This window comes from Prionailurus viverrinus, chromosome A2, assembly GCF_022837055.1.
Source record: "Prionailurus viverrinus isolate Anna chromosome A2, UM_Priviv_1.0, whole genome shotgun sequence".
Taxonomy (NCBI): Eukaryota; Metazoa; Chordata; class Mammalia; order Carnivora; family Felidae; genus Prionailurus; species Prionailurus viverrinus.
Genome location: NC_062562.1, coordinates 14,040,025 through 14,059,745, shown reverse-complemented (window position 1 = coordinate 14,059,745; position 19,721 = coordinate 14,040,025). Strand labels below are relative to the sequence as shown.

The 19,721-nt window shown below is 43.4% G+C and overlaps 2 protein-coding genes across 3 annotated transcripts in view; one reads left to right on the top strand and one right to left on the bottom strand.

Annotated features, from left to right (window-relative positions):
• KIAA1143 (KIAA1143 ortholog) overlaps nt 1–9,139 on the top strand; it is a 23,291-nt gene extending 14,152 nt beyond the window's left edge. The window contains exon 4 of the transcript XR_007148856.1: nt 9,124–9,139. The gene's annotated coding sequence lies outside the window, so the exon portion shown is untranslated. The remainder of the gene's footprint in view (nt 1–9,123) is intronic.
• Nucleotides 7,070–19,721, bottom strand: ZNF502 (zinc finger protein 502). Of its 2 annotated transcripts, XM_047843273.1 has the most exons (3): nt 19,618–19,721; nt 9,192–9,305; nt 7,070–8,691 (listed from the first exon to the last, which is right to left on the bottom strand). In XM_047843273.1, the coding sequence occupies exons 2-3, from the start codon at nt 9,244–9,246 to the stop codon at nt 7,118–7,120; spliced, it is 1,629 nt and encodes a 542-aa protein (XP_047699229.1). In that variant the 5' UTR covers nt 9,247–9,305; nt 19,618–19,721; the 3' UTR covers nt 7,070–7,117. The 2 variants fall into 2 exon arrangements, with proteins under 2 accessions (XP_047699229.1, XP_047699224.1); XM_047843268.1 differs by lacking the exon at nt 19,618–19,721 and having other exon boundaries at nt 9,192–10,881.

Here is a 19,721-nt window from a genome sequence, read left to right as displayed (position 1 = left end):
CTGGAAAAGCCGTTGACTTCAAAAGCCAAAAACTGGGGCTACAGTAGAGGACATTACAACAAACACTGGCCTGATTCTCGTCTGGGCTCTGCCACTAACTTGTTCAATGACCTGAAGCTAGTCACTTGGTTTCATCTGTGATTTGTTTTCGTATCTGAAAGTGGAAAACCAGTACAAATATTCAGTGCTCCTTTGATTCTAAAAACAGATGGGAAAAGGGCAAAAACCTCAGGTCCAGTCCGTCTGTGGTTGAGGCTGCTTATTGAATTCATTTACTTGGAAAATACTGATTGAGCAGTTACTATGCATCAAACAGTGAGATCAGCTCTTCTTGAGAAGAGGCTGAGTCAACAGCAAGGAAACTCCCCTACAGTTATCTTCCCACAATCCAAAGTAGAGGAATTTCAGGAAAATAAGACTGCATCTCTGTAAAGCAGAATCTCCAAGAAAGGACAGGGGAAGTCTTTCAGGGGAGTCTTATAGAAGATGTTCAGGACCCCCCTTCAGAGGAAAGGTTCTAAGAACTCCCTCTGAATGGAAAGGAAAGAACACTCTAGCAAAAGGCGCGGATCTGGTTACCAGTCTAATCGGTCCCAATCCACAAACAACACCTTCTATTTGACACTGAACAAATGAATTCAAACTGCTACTCAACTTTAATATTCAGCTAAAATGTGAACTGTACACTTCTCGTTGGTGAAAAATTTTCGACTTGCAATGCCCTTTCTCCTCTAGATTCCCAAAGGATTTCACATGGCTCTATTGTAGCACTTTCCACTGGTTTGATGCTCTGATAAAATGTCTTCCTCCACTAAACTTGAAGTATGCCATTGGCTCCTCTGGGTCTGAATCCCTGTTCTACCATTTATTAGACAAGAGATCTTGGGTAAATTACTTAACCTTTCTGAGATCTGTTTTCAAAGGTTACATGGCTGGCGTTGACAATAACTACTTAATAGGGTTGTGATGATGCATGAATTAGTCAATACATGGAAGTATTTAGGAAAATGCCTTCAACAAACAGGACCTGCTGCTAAACGTGTCTTCATATAGTACCTATTTTGTTGCCATTAGAGGATAAAAACTTAAAGGAAATTGCAAACTCTCACCTATACTCATTCAACCCACGCAACTCTGCCAACTGGAAAAGCAAGGAACAGCATTCGCTTCTGGAAACCAGAAAAGCGACGCACCCAGAAGTTCGCTTCCTCCCTCAAGTACATACAAACGGAACCCGGGTCTCCCGACTCCCAGACGCGGGCTCTCGAACAGCCTTCTCCTTTCCCCTCTTCAGGGCAAGCTGGCCCCCGCTGGCGGCGCCCGACCCCCGCTCCAAAGGTTCCCGCGCGCCGGGAAGGAAGAGGCGCTGCGGGAGGCCGGCCCCGGCTCGGAGGGTGGCGCCGCGACGAGATCACCGCAGCCCGGCACGGCCGACTCAACTCCCCGGGTGCTGTCCGCGGCACCGCCCGCCACACGCCTGGACGCTCGGCGTCGGGACGCTCCCAGGCAGCCTGGACGCCGGGCGGGCGTGACGTCAGCAGCCCGCGCCGGTCGGAACCACTGCGGTCTCCTCTCTAGGAAGGCGGGAGCGGCTTCCTCTCGCTGCTTCCTCCCCGGCTCAGAGTCAGGGTTCAGCCCGACTCGGGAGCCGCCGCTGCGGAAACAGCCCGCAAACCCACCGCACCAGGCTCCCTCCCACTGTAAGGACACCAAAAGGGTGAGAGGCTGGTGGCCGGCCAACGAGGCGCTCTTATTACTCATTCTGCAACCTGGCCATATTTATCTTCCTAAAAACTCTTCCACGTCACTGCCTTTTGGAGGTCTTCCCAAGGGTTTCACAAAGCGGGCTTCAGCCTTCCTTACATTCTCACCTGCCAGAAAATTGGCCTCCTCACAGGAGCCCCAAACACCCTCTGCTTCAGGATCTTTGTTCAACAGTTGGCCGAAAGAATAGGTCTGTTTTCAGCTTCAGTCCCGGATTCTCGGCGTGTAAACTTGGGCAAGTTACCTTATTTACCTCTCTGTCCCTGTTTCCTGACTTCTAAAATTGACTAGTGGTACCAAATTTCATAAGGTTATCATGAATATTAAATGGAGTCAATATGTGTTACTACTAAGACCTCCTGGCACTTCAGAAGAGTTCGGTAAATGTGCATCCCATCGTGCTCCGCAGATCCCAGCAGCCCTCTTTGTTTAGCATTGGCTTCAAGGGACCTTCCCAGCCCTCAAGGCCCCGGTCCCCCCCGCTGCAAAACTTCAGGTCTTGCTAGGACTCCTTCAGGAAGTACTTGCACATACAGGCACCTCTTGACAGTGTATTCCCGGGATGAAGGGCAGCAGGGCACCTAATCCGCATTCAGACAGGATAATAGGGCACATGATCCACTTCCAGGCGTTTGATCTGCAAGCCCCGGAAAATAAGGCTGTCTGCTCACCATATCCCTAGTGGTTAATCCATAGGGGGTTAAACACTTGAAAAAAATGAATGAGATGCAGCAGAGAAGTTATCTGCTCAAACTTCCAGCCTGGCTGTTTTACCAAAATGAAGTCCCCTTAGGAGGCTGCAATTAGGAGTGGAGATGCCCTGTACTAAGGTCATCGCTAACCATGTACAGCTAAAAAAGAACCCTTTGTAGAACTGTCAGCTGACATGCCAGGGAACAATGTTGGGCTCCCCTTACTTTTTGCCAAGTGTCACATTCTCAGCGCATGTTTGAAATCAGGTAGCAAGTTCTTCCCCTGCAAGCCCTGACATCCCACGGGCCAAAGAGCCTAGGCCAAACCATTTTTCCTTAACTTTTAGGCTTCAAAGAATCTAACTCAGCCGGCTCTGCTGTGTGGCAACTAACTGGAGGGGGGTACCCTAGGCAAAGCAATTTACTGGAAATATGAATGGGTTTAACATAATTTGGGCTGAGCTTCTTCAAAGAGGTAGAAAATGGAAGGGGGTGAGGGGGGAAGTGGACACCAAAACCATTCCACAAAACTAAAATGACCTTAGTCCTGTCGTGGCCAGTAGCTGAAGGAGAGTGAAACCGAAGCCACCTGGGGTCAAAGCTACACTTCTGCATTATGTAGGAAGAAAGGCAAAATCAAAATGCAAAACCATTTTATTTCTCACACTCACACACAGGAAGGTCTGAGGGCAAAAAAGCTTTTTCATCTAAAGGGAGCTCCCAGGAGCACCCAGCTGTCTCAGTCAGTAGGGCATGTGACTCCTGATCTTGGGATTGTGAGTTCAAGCCCCATCTTGGGTACAGAGATTACTTAAAAAAATAAAATCTTAAGGGACACCTAGGTGGCTCAGTCAGTGGAGCATCCGACTTCAGCTCAGGTCATGATCTCACGGTTTGTGTGGGTTCAAGCCCTACATTAGACTGTGTGCTGGCAGTGCAGAGTCGGCTTGGGATCCTTTCTGTGTCCCTCTCCTTTGCTGCCCCTCCCCCACTTGTGCCGTCTTTCAAAATAAAAAAAATAATAAACTTTAAAAATAAATATAATCTAAAAACAAGCTCCTCCCATCCTCACAAGCAGGGCAAGAGTGGAGCCCTAAGTGGTCAACTCTATAATAAACAACTAAAGGGGCATCATGGAACAGAAGTATGACCAAAAAAGAGAAATCTGAAGGAAAAGCAAGAAAAGATACAGGAATTTAAATTTCACATGACACTAGCGGTGTGACCTTGGGCAAGTCCAACCACCTGTTGTCTCTATTAGTTTTGAGGATCTGATGTGGCCTCATGCCATGTCCTTCTGAAATCACATACTACATTTCAGCACACTGAGAATACGCAACATATCCCAGCTCTTTATCATCCTGAGCCAAGGAAAGCCATGAGCTCAGGAAGCGCTTCCATGGTTGGGATTGCTACTAAGCTCGATCGCTCTCCCGCCAGGCCAGCATCACTATTCGGCTCCTGCTTATTTCAGGGATATTCCAGCTGAAGTGGTTGTGCTTCTACAGCTGCATTTCTCTCTTCCGGTTGACCCTGACATCAATATGACGTCTGAAAGTACTCGGTTAAATTGTGATGGGACATTTAAATGGCGAATTTATAACAAGTGGAGTTTTGGGGGTTTTTTGCTACAAAAGGTTACTTTCTCTTGAGAGACCCTCTGCTCAATACAACCACACCATCTGTATCTTGGGGAAAGGTTTGGAGTTCTCGCACCTGACAAATACTTCATGGACACGCTCCTATACTTACCACACCTCCTTTCTGCTGGTAACTGTGGACCTAAGTTATAGCCTGGCAGGGAGGCATGGAGAAATGTCTGACTCAACGTTTTAGTGTAGCTCAACAAACCTTTACTGAACACCCTCTAAATTCCAGGGACTGTGGATACAAACCTGAATAAATATCACATGGCCCCAGCTTGGACAGAGCTGATAGTTCAGTGGGAAAAGATCTGTAAACAAGCCATTACAATGTAACATGATAAGCAAAATGAAGATCTAAAATACAAAAACAAAAAATATGTGAGGCCAGACACAGCTTCAAAGGAGATGTTGCATGAGCACGTTCACAAGTGACAAAGGGGAGCTTCCCAGGCAAGCAGAAGGAAGGATATTGAGGCAATAAGAACAGGATGTGCAAAAGGTGCCAAAGTTGAGTCCAGCAGTGATGGGGAATCATGGAATTTGCACAATGGAACAGCATGCAATGCAGGGAAGGGCACCTGAGGAGGATGATGTAGGCATGGGCCAACATAGGAGCCTTATGTGCCTTTTAAGGGGCTAGAATATTCTGAGGTAACAGCAGCACTGCTAGTTGTGTCTTTCAAAGACCATCAAGAAGAGATGTGACAGACGGCCTAGTGGGGTAACTGGAAGACTGACTGGGAAAATAGGAAAATGGTCTAGGAAATAAACTGGGGAGTGGACTAAAGCAGTAGCAATGGAAATGGCTTTGAGATTTAGGAGATGTAAGCAGGATACACTGGCTGCTTGGATACGAAGACTGAGTACAAGATTGACAGAGGGGGCATTTCCAGGATTTGGGGCCAAGCTAGAGTAAGTAGGCACATGGTTGGCCTGCGAATGAGAGAATTTTGCCAGCAGCAAATATTTGCAAGTGTGAGAATATGGGATAAGGAGAGTGGAAAGATGACAAGTTCCTTTCCTTCCTGTTTTCCCAGGAAGTGAAAATGGTACCAAAAAATGGTACCATTTTAAAAAAGAGTTGTGTCTATTCTATTTCTAAAAAGCTTTCGAACAAAAAGTTGGAGATGTCTCATCCTTAGATTTCCCATTTCTTCCTTAAGAAAACTCTCCCAATTCTCTCTAATCTCAAGACTCTAAAGATAGTAGTGTATAAATATTCTAAACACCTACATAACCCAGGAAGTTGCTAAAGTTTCTGGTGGGCAAAGTTTGATTAAAATATATTAATTCAACAATTATTTATTACACATTTACTATGTGCCAGCAATGAATTCTTTAGCGTTATTTTCACTTAGTACAAATACATCAATATTTCCTCTCAATAATATAATTTTTCATGAACATGAAGTTTTAACAGGGTTATTTTTGTCCATAAAGCATTGATTTACTCAGTTATTAGTTGCCTGTGGCAGGTTTTGAAAATATACTCTTCACAGCTAGAGAGGAAAAGAGTGATATTTCTGCCACGTTCCTATTCATGGTAACTAATAGCTCAAACCACTACTTACAAGACAGTTGCTCTGGAAAAAAAAATTAATACTGAGTTCTAAGTAACCAACCATTCCAGAATCAACTGACTTTGTTTTTAACAGTCATTATTTTTGAAACTGTATAAACTTCAGAGCATAGAAACTCTTCCAGATACCAGACAACGGCTATCCTCACCTCATCTCTCAGAGCTCAAGCTCTGGGTAGCAGTGAAGAACATGAAAGGGAGTACGGAAATAAAGGAAAAAAACATGCCTTCTCTCTTAAAAGAATAAAATACCATCATAGTCAGTGGCTAACTCTGCTGTCTCAACATTCAAGGATTTGAAAAAGAGGTAATTCTCTCTAGAACACTTTCCAAATTTATCCCATGACAGTGTTTCCCTAATTACACCTAACCTGCAGGGAAGGGTAAAATATCCAAGAATAAGATAGTGCCAATAAAAATGGAAACACCTGAAACCTAACTAATCTGTTTATAGCTACCAATGGCATAATTAAATGAAGCCTAGCCCTCCCCGCTACAATGACCAACATTCTCTTAAGGACTGGTCCGGCAGCCCTGAATCCAGCCAACCTAAAAGGCTGTCTTTATCACCAATGGTTTCCCCTCCCTAAACACCCATTAACGGTTGTTTGGGCGTTGTCCCTCAGCACCAGCAGCCTAGCACATACTCTGTCCCTCCTGGGTAAGTCAGTGTTCCTCTGGGACAAAGGTTGGACCTTCCTCTTCCTGGCCCTCTGAGCAGATCTGACTCCCTTTCCAAACTGGCATCGCTCAGGATAAGTTTCTCTTGACCTCCTACTTCCACTTTAGCCCCAAATTGCCTTCCATCTTGAAAGGATCAGGAAAGATCTCCCTCCCCCCCGAGAAAAGCCTTCTTCACTAACATATCTGTAGACATAAGCCCAGTGCTTGCCACATACCCCCTTATTTGTTGAATGAATAAGGATTCTTTGTTTTCCCTTATTTCCGCCTCTCCTTCACGAGACCACGTCTACAGATCGCATGTTGAAAGCAGACTCAGATACGTGGAGGCTACTCAGCACTACCTCAGAACTCTTGCCACTTTCACACTGAATGTTTGGGAAAGCACCTCAGCCTACTGGCCAGAGAACACAGGTCACAAGCTGGGAAGGTGGGGCAGGAGTGCAGTAAGGGAAACACAAGTGCTAACTAAACAATAGCACCTCAAGGTGTGAAAGTCACAAGGAGAAGTGGCAAGCAGCAAAGATTCATCTGAAAAGCAGGGAACTTCCTTTCTACCCTGAATTCCCAGATGCCCAGCTGTAGGCTCTGCATTCTCCAAGCTCCCGCCTCCGTAACTGGAAATACTCTTCTGAGTGTAACAGCCGGTGCTCCCTCCAGGAAATGTACCTGCCCCCCCCCCCCCCCCCGCCCCGGCCCCAGCCAGATTCCTAGTCACTATTTCTAGACAAGCTGTCATAACCTGAATGCCAGGGTTATTCACCATTGTGAAGTTTCTGATGTCTGAAAAGGACTGAACTATGTCTGAAGAATTTTCCACATTCAATGCATTCATAAGGCTTCTCACCAGTGTGAATTCTGTAATGTTCACTAAGGTGTGCATACTTGCGGAAAGTTTTCTCGCACTCGCTACATTTATAGAGCTTCTCACCAGTGTGTGTTCTATGATGTTCAGTAAGAGATGAGCTATGAGCAAAGGCTTTCCCACATTCTTTACATTTATAGGGCTTCTCTCCAGTATGAATTCTCATATGCTGAGTGAGGCAGGTATTCTGATTAAAGCCCTTCCCACATTCATTGCACTTATAGGGTTTTTCTCCAGTGTGACTTCTCTGATGCCGAATGAGGCAAATGCTCTGAATGAAGGCTTTACCACATTCACTGCATTTGTAGGGTCTCTCCCCTGTATGAATTCTCTGATGTTTAGTGAGTGGGGTGCTCTGAGTAAACGCTTTGCCACATTCCTTACACTTATAAGGCTTTTCTCCAGTATGAATTCGCTGGTGTTTAATAAGGGATGGGCTCTGACAAAAGGCTTTGCCACATTCCTTACATTTATAGGGTTTCTCTCCAGTATGAATTCTCTGATGCTGAGAGAGGTTTGCCTTTGTTTGAAAAGTTTTCCCACATTCATCGCATTTATGGGGTTTTTCCCCAGTGTGAATTCTCTGGTGTTGTGTAAGATTTGAGTGTTTACGAAAAGAAGAGCCACATTCATTGCATAAATAAGGTTTCTCACCAGTGTGAATCCTCTGATGATGAATGAGGTGTGTGTTCTGATTGAATGCCTTCCCACATCGATTACATTTGTAAGGTTTCTCTCCAGTGTGAATTCGCTGATGTTCAGTGAGATGTGAATGGTTGCGGAAGGAATTCCCACATTCATTACATTTATAAGGTTTCTCTCCAGTATGGATTCTCTGATGCTGAGTAAGAAACGACCGACACCGAAATGTTTTCCCACACTGCTCACATCCATATGGTTTTACTCCAGTGTGAATTCTTTGATGTTGAACAAGGAAGGAGCTACGACTAAAGGCTTTCCCACATTCCTCACATGCATAGGGCCTCTCTCCAGTATGAGTCCTCTGATGCTGGGTAAGGGATGAGCTCTGAGTAAAAGTTTTTCCACATTCGTTACATTCCCAAGGCTTTTTCTGTGTAGAGAGGGTTGGACATTTACTCTGGTCTGAAATCTCATTGGTGTGTATGCTACTTGTCTCCCACTGATGTAGGCTCTCTTGTGTAGAAACCCTGAGATGTGTAACAAAGCTTGAAGTCAAAAGTAAGCTTCTCTCAAAATTATATTCTTGGCTAATCATTTCAGGAGATGCTTCCTTGTGGATAAAAGTTATTCCCCCAAAACCTCCTTCTTTGAAAAGACATGGTCCAGGAACCTCTCCAGAAGGGTTTTCCTTCATGCTCTCACATGCGTATTTTTCTCCAAATGTAGAATCCTGGTATGCATCGTCTTGTAATCTCTTTGCTACTATCCCTGGTGAATCAATTTCAGAGACATCCTGCTCTGGAACAGACTTGCTCATCAAATCTGAAAGAAGACATCAGAGTGAATATCTCTTGTGCAGGCCAGAGGGGAAGCCCCTGAAGTTACAGGGGCCTAATTCTGACGTGACTCAATAATGGCATATAAGTAAGGGCCAATAAAAGCAAGTAGAGCAAGTAATTCAATTACAAGTGGTGGAAGAGATCTGTGTTAGGGTAAGGTGACCACCATTAATAAGGTGCCCCACAGAAGAGGAAGTGAGAGAACCAGAGACAGTAGAAATACAGGGAAAACGATGAAGATCAGGGCGTGGTTTGTATTCAGAGTGGACCATGGGCAAATGGACAAGGGAATGCTGGAAAGGAGACAAAATGAGTACTGGGGAAAGTTGGTCCCAGGAGACGCTCACCCACATCTTCCCCAATGTCCCCCCAGCATCCCTAAAACACAGGGTAATCTTCCTTCCTGAGCTTCGGTCACTTTCTCTTATACAATGTCCAAAGTCCCGCTGTCTGTCCCCCTGGTTTTCCCTTTTGCTCACTCACCTGGACAAACCTCTCTTCCGAGCTCTTGCTCTTCAGCTCCTTGCATATTCAACATCCACAAATCTTCTCTTTGCTTTGATAGGAAAACACTTCAGAGTTGGAAAACTGGGAGCCCTGCTCATAGGGGGAAAAAAGGTGGGGGAGGGGATATCACTGTCCCAGTAAACAGGAAAATGAGAAAGAACGGTTGCCTAGGAACACTATCTACTAACTGACACAAAATGTCTAGATAGCAGAGTGACTGCATCAGCACAAACCGCAGTGGGCTTCCAGCCTTCCAGCTTCACAAATTCCATTGGTCAGCTGTATAAAAAGTGACGGCCAGACTGACACATTAGCAAACACTCAAGCGCTGGATGAATAAATCAGAATGATACCTACGAAGTGGATGGAAGTATTCACGTTAATTAGTGCCCTGTCTTTATATACAACAATCCATATAAAAAGTCAATATAATCAAAAGTTGCACAGGGAAATGGCCTCACAGTAAAGCTAATGCTTTAAAGTCTGATCCACTCATCTCCACTATATGCTATGGAGCTGGACAGTAGTGAGGGAACTCTATTTGTACAACTTGAAAGTATACTGATTGCCCTTTCTTCTAGAGGTCAGATCAACTAAACAGTTTCTCTTCAGGCACAGCTCAACATGAAGAGTGTAGGCTGCAGTTTAAAAGGGAAAAAAATTCATTTAAATTGTGAAATAATTTTTCACTTAAAAAAATTGCAGAAATAGTACAGAGTTTCTCATGTTTGTAATATTTAGTCACAACTGTTCATCCAAAAATGTCTCTCCATATAATCCTGAAGTGAAAAGAAGAATCTGCAGCATTATTTCAAGGAAAAAGGAAGACAGAGAGATGATTTTACCATAACCGAGTGCTCAAAACACATGTATGCATGGCACAAGTCTACTGAAATACATAAGGCTGGTACTGTGGTATTCTCATCCAAAGCCTGTGGCTCTGTGCTAAATTTTAAAGGTTTAAGAGGATTCTATCTGGGATTTCCTGAACCTATTCTATAAGAGGGGCATAGAAAGAACCCATGGTTCTCAATCCTATAGAGAACCATGAAGTAGAGTGGGGTTTCAGTACAATCAGAGGTAAACAGTGAAGAAAAAGTCAGACGTGCCCCGACCTGCCCAGAACTTACATTACAGCTGGACAAAGACGTTAAAGTGTAGTTACAATTATGGGAATTACAAAAGTAGAAATATGAGATGCTGGAATGTAGAGCAGAGGGGCCCTGATGTAGTCTGGGAAAGAAAGCCTCGCTGAAAAAGAGATAAAAAGGAATGAGACAGGTAAGGACAGAAGAGAATATACCAGAGATATGAAACGATACACAAAAGGAATCCTGCTCAGTACTTTGGAAAAATGAAAAAGAGATCCAGTAAGACAAATTATTAAGCACAAAAATAAGACATGAAGCCCGAGGCAAGAAAAAGCCAGATCAAATCCAACCCTGAAAAACATTTTAAGGAATTTACCTGAAAGTGAGTAGAAAGCCACAAAAGGAATATGAAAAGGTTTGGGGGCAAAAAGTAACATGAGTGTATCTACTGTTTAAACAAAAAACATATCCTGGGGCACCTGGGTGGCTCAGACAGTTAAGTGTCTGACTTCAGCTCCAGTCACAATCTCAGAGTTCATGAGTTCGAGCTCCGCATTAGGCTCTGTACTGACAGACAGAGGCTGGAGCCTGCTTCGGACTCTGCGTCTCGCTCCTCTCTGCCCATTCCCACTTGCACTCTCTCTTTCTCTCTCAAAAATAAGTAAACACTGGGGCACCTGGGTGGCTCAGTTGGTTAAGCATCTGACTTCAACTCAGGTCATGATCTCACAGTTCGTGGGTTCAAGCCCCACATCGGGCCCTGTGCTGACAGCTCAGAGCCTGGAGCCTGCTTCGAATTCTCTGTCTCCCTCTCTCTCTGCCCCTCCCCTGCTCATGCGCTCTCTCAAAAAATAAACATTAAAAAAAATTTTTTTTAATAAATAAACGTTTAAAAAAAAAAAACCCACACATCCTTCTGCCCATAGCACAGAGGAAAACTGTGTATGAACGGTGGAAGGTGGAGAGGCAAGATGAAGGCTGGAAGCTTCCATGGGAGGTTGTTTCAGCAGTCCAGTAAAGAGACTGGACCAACTAAAAGACAAAATCAACAGGACTGGATGAGTATTTAGGAGAGGTGTAAGGGTGAGGGAGAAATCAAGATAATTTGCCAGTTTAGGGCTTGAGTGATGACAGTGACCTTTAGAGACAATGGGAACACTAGTCTGGAGAGAAAGAAGATACGTTTAGTTTTCAAATATCCAAGTAGAAACTAGACTTACATATCTGGAATACAGAAGTGTCATAAAGAGAGTAATTAACATCCTGGGAGTAACAGATAAAACCAACAAATGACTGTGGCTAGGAAAACCTCAACAATGAGTTTACATATTTAAAAGGAAGTTTGGGGTGCCTGGGTGGCTCAGTCGGTTAAGTGTCCCACTTTGGCTCAGGTCATGATCTCATAGTTCGTGAGCTCAAGCCCTGCATCAGGCTCTGTGCTGACAGCTCAGGGCCTGGAGCCTGCCTCAGATTCTGTGTCTCCCTCTCTCTCTGCCCCTCCCCTGCTTACATTCTGTCTCTCTCTCTCTCTGAAATAAACATTAAAAATTTTTTTAAATAAAATAGAAATAAAAGGAAGTTTAACTCTGGCTTTTGATTTTAGAGATTCCTAATCCCCAAAGAGAAATAAATAAAAGAATTTAATATATGAGAAAATTGGCATTTCTAGTCATACAAAATTGATTACTTATGAATTATGTTGCAACTGTTGCTTACCTGGAAAAAAACATTTAGTAAGATTCCTACCTCACACCATATACCAAAATAAATCTAAACTGATTAAAGGGTTACATACAAAAAGTGAAACCACAAAATATTAAGAAATGACTGACTTTAGGATTAGAGAAGACTTTTCTAAGCATTATGCAAAAAAACACGAACCACAAAGACAAAACTTGATAAATCTGGTCACAGAAAAGCAAACAATCTCTATATCCAAAATACAAATAAAATCAAAAGACAAAATCTGGGAGAAGTACTTTTGATTTATACATCAAGGAGTATATGGACCTAATGGATAAAAGACTTCTTATTAATGAGTAAGGAAAAAAGATGAACTCATAAAAAATATGGGAAGTATAACACAGAGCAAAAATTATAAAAGACAATAAATAAATAAGTAAACAAGTAAACAAGTAAATAAGTAAATAAATAAATAAATAAATGAATGAATGAATAAATAAATAACAAAAGGCCAATAAACCTATCAAAACAAAATTCCATCTTGGTGGTAATCAAAGAAATTGAAAAGAATAAAGAATCTATTTTTAGGTCAAATTGGAAATTTTGTTTTTAGTGCTAAAAGTCAAGACTGGCAGGGGCATCTGGGTGGCTCAGTTGGCTAAGCATCCCACTTTGGCTCAGATCGTGATCTCATGGGTCGTGAGTTTGAGCCCCGGGTAGGGTTCTGTGCTGACGGCTCAGGGCCTGGAGCCTGCTTCAGAATCTGTGACTCCCTCTCTCTCTCTGCCCCTCCCCCACTCACGCTCTGTCTCTATGTCTCTCAAAAAATAAAACTAAATGTTTAAAAAAAAAAAAAAAGACTGGCAAAGGTATGGGGAAAGAGCTTCTCATATACCAGCCATGGGAACGTAAACTAGTACCATTCTCCTAGAGATACTTTGGCAATATACATCAGGTCTTAAAGTTGTAGGCTAAGTTGCGGTTGGAATACAGGATCACCATTTTGTGGGTATAGGAACTCAGATAAGAATATTCACTATCTGGGGCGCCTGGGTGGCTCAGTCAGTTGAGCGTCCGACTTCGGCTCAGGTCATGATCTTGCAGCTCGTGAGATTGAACCCCATGTCAGGCTCTGTGCTGATAGCTCAGAGCCTGGAGCCTGCTTCAGATTCTGTGTCTCCCTCTCTCTCTGCCCTACCCCACTTGCATTTTGTCTCTGTCTCTCTCAAAAATAAATAAACATTAGGGGCGCCTGGGTGGCTCAGTCGGTTAAGCGTCCGACTTCGGCTCAGGTCATGATCTCGCGGTCCGTGGGTTCGAGCCCACGTCGGGCTCTGTACTGACAGCTCAGAGCCTGGAGCCTGTTTCCGATTCTGTGTCTCCCTCTTTCTCTGACCCTCCCCTGTTCATGCTCTCTCTCTGTCTAAAAAATAAATAAATGTTAAAATAAATAAATAAATATACATTAAAAAAAATTTTTTTTTAAATAAAGAATACTCACTAAGTATATACAATGTATCTCAGAAGGTCCTTAGAGTCATCAGTATGCCTATAAAACGCCTATATTCTTCAAATAGTAGAATAGTAATTCTACTAATAGAACTCTCTCAGGGCGCCTCTCCGTGGCTCAGTCTGTTAAGCATCCCACCTTGGCTCAAGTCATGAACTCGCAGTTTGTGAGTTTGATGCCCGCCTCCAGCTCTGTTCTGACAGCCCAAAGCCTGGAGCCTGCTTCGGATTCTGTGTCTCCTTCTCTGTTCCTCCCCTGCTTGCACTCCTTCTCTCTCTCAAAAATAAACAAAGATTAAAAAAAGAAAAAGAACTTTCTCAGAAAGAAGGAACTTCTCAAAGAAGAAAAAAGCTGTATTCTTTTGTTACCTGTAAAAAAAAAAAAAAAAGGGGGGGGGGTTCCTGGGTGGCTCAGTCGGTTGAGCGTCAGGCTTCAGCTCAGGTCATGATGTCGAGGTCTGTGGGTTCGAGGCCCACGTCAGACTCTGTGCTGTCAGTTCAGAGGCTGGAGCCTGTTTTGGATTCTGTGTGTCCCCCTTCTGTGTCTCTGTCCCTCCCCCATTCATGCTCTGTCTCTCTCTGTCTCAGAAATAAATAAACATTAAAAAAAAAAAAAGATACCCTGCAATGTTGCTGGAAAACACAATCTTTCTACTAACGGGCACTGATGCTTAGCAAATCATGGTACTTCCACGTGGTGGCAATTATATAGACATTAAAATAATTAAAAATGAAAATATGTGATCATTTGGAAAAATATGCTCTATATAAAAGAAAAACATGCAGGATATAAAATTTTAAAGTACATAATAATATCATGCATATACATTAAAATGTGCATGTGAATAAAGTCAAGAAGGAAAATGAATCGTCAATCACTATGGTAATATGGTATATTATGAATGATTTTCCCTTCTACTTCCCAAATCTCCCCTATTATGTACATCTTGCTTTCTTTTTTAAAAACTAACTTAAATCTCTAAGAATATATATCAAATTGTTAACCATGATCATCTCTGAAGAATACGCTTATGGCAAACTTTTGTCTTAAGGCCTATCTTTGTGTAATGCTTTGAAGTTTTCCTGTAGGAATAAACAGCTTCAATAATCAGAGAAAAAGGGGAAAAAATATAATCAGCGATAGGCACAGAAATTTAAGTACAAAGATCACACCGTTAATATAATTGTAAAACAACAGGCAAATAAATGTTGATGGCATACCGATATGATAGATTTTATAACTCTTAAAAGTCCTATTCTCAAAGAATATTCATGAGAAAACACAGTATGTTGAAATAGGAGAACACAAAACCAAAAATCGGAAACGCAAGAAACAAACGTTGAAGACAATGTGGAGAAAAAGAAACCCCCATGCACTGTTGGTGGGAATGGAAACGGGTGCAGCCACTGTGGGAACAGAATGGAGGTTCCTCAGAAAGTTAAAAACAGAACTACTCTATGATCCAGTAATTATACTACTAGGTATTTACCCAAAAAACACAAAAACACTAATTCAAAGTGATACATGCACCCCTATGTTTATTGCAGCATTATTTACAATAGCCAAATAATGGAAGCCGCTTAAGTGTCCATCAGTAGATGAATGGATAAAGATGTTGTATATATACACAATGGAATATTACTCAGCCATAAAAAAATAAAATCTTGCCAACTGCAACAACATAGAGCTAGACAGTATGTTAAGTTTAACAAGTCAGAGAAAGACAAATAGCGTATGATTTCTCTCATGTGGAATTTAAGAACCAAAACAAACGAGGGACACCTGGGTGGCTCAGTCGGTTGAGCATCCCACTCTTGATTTCGGATCAGGTCATGATCTCACAGTTCGTGGGATCAACCCCACATCGGGCTCCGCACTGACAGTACAGAGCCTGCTTTAGAGTCTCTCTTTCTCTCTCTACCCCTCTCCTTCCCTCCCTCAAAAATAAATAAATAAACATTTTTTAAAAATGAGCAAAGAAAAAAGAGCTAAACCAAGAAAAAGACTCTTAACCACAGAGAACAAACTGATGGTTCCCAGAGGGCTGCTGGGAGGGGGATGGGTGAAATAGGTGATAGGGATTAAAGAGTACATTTATCAGGATGCCTGGGTGGCTCAGTCAGTTAATCGTCCAACTTTGGCTCAGATCATGATCTCATGGTTTGTGGGTTTGAGATCCGCATCAGGCTCTGGGCTGACAGCTCAGAGCCTGGAGCCTGCTTTGAATTCTGTCTGTCTGTCTGTCTGTCTGTCTGTCTCTCTCTCTCTCTGCCCCTCCCTGACTCATGCTTTCCCACTATCTCAACAATGAATATATTTTTTAAAAAAGGTACACTTAACATGATGAGCACTGAGTAATGTATGGAATTGTTCACTCTATTGTACACCGAAATAGAATACTCTGTGTTAACAATACCGAAATTAATATTTAAAACTTTTTAAAAAGGAGAACACCCGGTGGCTTCTTCGGTTAAGCGTCCAACTTCAGTTCAGGTCACGATCTCAGTTTGTGAGTTCGCGCCCCGCATCAGGCTCTGTGCTGACAGCTCAGAGCCTGGAGCCTGCTTCAGATTCTGTGTCTCCCTTGTTCTCTGCCCCTCCCCCACTCGTGCTCTGTCTCTCAAAACATTTAAAAAAATTTGTTTTAACTTTTAAAAAAGGAACAAGAGAAAACTACATAAATTTGATTTTAGAAAAATTATCTAAATGCCTGCTTGATTTTGTTGTATTCGCTCTGCTGGTCTCTTAGGTGTCATGAAGTCAAGGGGTTGTTTGTCTTGTTCACTACAAAATTCCTAAATGCTTATTACAATATCTGGTTCTCAATGGTTACAGAGGAAGATTGATTCTCAGTGGTTATTGTTCTGAAATGGGGTGAGGGCAGAGAAGCAGAATCTGGCAACTTCATCAACTTTTGTGTATGGGAACTGGAGAACCTTTTAGTGAATGAATCTGCAGAGAAATACAGCATATAATTCTCAGGACTCCTGCCTTCGCTCATGAATGAAACTGATAACCTCAATCTAAAACTTCAAAGGTACACCTTTTTTTTTTTTTTTTTTTTTCAACGTTTATTTATTTTTGGGACAGAGAGAGACAGAGCATGAACGGGGGAGGGGCAGAGAGAGAGGGAGACACAGAATCGGAAACAGGCTCCAGGCTCTGAGCCATCAGCCCAGAGCCTGACGCGGGGCTCGGGGCTCGAACTCCCGGACCTCGAGATCGTGACCTGGCTGAAGTCGGACGCTCAACCGACTGCGCCACCCAGGCGCCCCAAAGGTACACCTTTTAACTCTGCCACAGTAATGGCTCAAGGACATATTAACAGCTCTCAAAAACCTGGACCTCACTGACTAATTGGAACCATCAGTCTTGATATATAGATGTAATGGTTGTTAATATAAGAGCTACACTCTGGAAGACCTTAAAAAGATCATTTTGGGGGGCACCTGGGTGGCTCAGTCGGTTAAACGTCTGACTTCAGCTCAGGTCATAATTTCACAGTTTGTGGGTTCGGGCCCTGAGTTGGGTTCTGTGCTGACAGCTCAGAGCCTAGAGCCTACTTCAGATTCTGTGTCTCCCTCTCTCTCTGCCCCTCCCCCACTCGTGCTCTGTTTCTCTCTCAAAATTAAATAAACATTTTTTAAAAATTTAAAAAACCCAGGGGCGCCTGGGTGGCTCAATCGGTTGAGCGTCCGACTTCAGCTCAGGTCACGATCTCGCGGTCCGCGGGTTCGAGCCCCGCGTCGGGCTCTGGGCTGATGACTCAGAGCCTGGAGCCTGCTTCCAATTCTGTGTCTCCCTCTCTCTCTGCCCCTCCCCTGTTCATGCTGTGTCTCTCTCTGTCTCAAAAATAAATAAACGTTAAAAAAAATTAAAAAAAAAAATTTTTAAAACCCAGAATGCAAAACATTAAAATAAAAAATATGCATACATATACCAGCACTAAGTAAACATCCAATAAACAGAAACTATTATTAATACACAGATATATACAAAATACAAAGAACAGAAGAAAATCCACCAAAATGTTAACACACTGATCCCTAGGTCATTTAATGTGTTATTTTCCTTTGTCCTTTATACTCCTCTATATATTTCACTTTCCCTACAACAAGCATGAATTATTTTGACGGTGAGAGAAACAATTACATAAAGCAAAAATGACAGTTCTTGCTCACAGGTTTCACAACCAAAAAAACCAGAAACAAAAACAACAACATCAAAATGCCAGACCAAATGGGTATGGTATTGGCCTCTTGTTCAGAAAAAGATTAAAGTGAACTGAATTGGGAATCAGAAACTGCTGTCACAGCCCATGTGAATGGGCCTAAAGGACTAGCTATTTATCTGACAAAACTGACAAAACAGATAATATCCATGAATCCATTCAGCTTTAACATTCTGTGAATCCTTAACAAAATGAGTTAGTTCATATAAAACATTTATAAAGACGGCTTCCACATGGCAGGCATTCCACAGGGGTCAGGCATTATCATGTTTGATACTAAAATCTACGGAGAAGAAAAGACATCTTGGTGTCAACCCTCTCCTCCAAGCGTGGGTCATCTGAACTGTCAGCAGTTCATGTCAAACTGCAAATATTTTCTGTAAAGGGCTAGAAAACTAAATATTTTAGGCTTCATGGGCTATATGGTCGGTCTCTGTCATAGCTATTCAACTTTGCCTTTGTAGCTTAAAAACAGAACTAGACAATACATAAACAAATGAACTCGGCTGTGTTTCAGAAGACTTTTTTTTTTTTTTTTACAGAAACAGGTGACAGACCAAATTTGGCCTGTGGGCCATTGTCTACTAACCCCTTGCCTACAAGTTCCCCAGAAAGGAATGTACAGGTGTCTCCACCAATGCCTAGTGTAGAATAATCTGACCGTCAATGATTTTAAGATGATAAAAGGATGTGTCTGAATCCAGGTTTGGGGGAAGAGACAGGTATTGTGGTGAAGGGTAAAAAGGAAAGAAACTTTTAATAGCTTAATCCTGTTAAAAGTAATACAGAGCTAGCTCTCTCCTCAAACCCTATAAGCTTTCTCCTGGCTGCCACCTCCTCACCTCTCACTAATTAGCCAGAAAGGATTATGGGCAAGCCAGGCGGGGTTTTTGATGAATTTGAAGCGACAGTTCCCTCAATAAGGCCCCACTTAACTGTACTCCTCTCTGAAGCCCTTCTTGGATTTGTCGGTTGGCCAAAAGTAACCTACTCAGGCTGCAGCAGCACAGTCGATCTCTCTTCTGCACCTTGGGTCACTTAGTAGCAATGTGTCCTTAGACAGTCATCTAGTCTTTCCCTATCTCAACATGCTTATTAAGAACTACAGATAATACACTGCGGTTTAGGTCAAATAAATTAGCACAACTGCGTCGAACAGTGCCTGATACATGTTAAGTGTTAGTAAGTGTAGTTTAAAATATTATCACAAAAATCCGCTCACATCTCTATCTTCCAGCGCTAGACTGGCTGCATCTTCGCAGTCGGCAGGCTCCAACGTCACTCATTCTGTAGCCCCGCCCCTGAGTTCTGGATCATGTTCGGCAAGTAACGGAGAGTAAAATTTTGTAGCCAGACACTGACGTTTCCATATGTGCTATCGCATACATGCTGTCAACTGACTACTGGAAAGTCCAACTTTATAGATCAAGAAACAGCCTCTGTAGCCTCAAAAATTATGACTCAGAGACTCGAGACTAGCCACCTGGTGCGCTTTACACTACCGCCTTTTCCTGTTACGACGGTCCCTAAAAATGTTTCTGAGCTGCAGGATTCATGACGGGGGGGGGGTGGGAGTAGCTGGTACTCAGCCGGAGAACTCTGAGCCCCGGGACTTCGTTTCCGAACACGGGTCCTAGCTCTTGATCACCTATCTACCCATCACTCAGTCATCACTCATTCGTTCATTCCCTCCACCATGTTCTTAGACTTCTGCTCCGTGCAGGGCCCGGTGCCGAGGCCGCTGGGAGTTCCGGGCCGCACGCGCAGGCAGCAATCTGGGGGGAGATGGGGGTCGGGACAGGCTTTCTACAGAAGCCTCGGCCCGCCGCCCCAGCCGAGGGCGCCCGGAGCCGCTCCTTTCCCCTCCCGAAGGCCCCGCCCGCTCACCGTGAGGTCCGGGGGCTCCCCGCGGGGCGGCAACTACTGTCCCACAGGTGCGCGCCAGCCCAGGGAGCAGGTTTACCCGCCAGGCCGGAAAAGCAGTGGCGCGG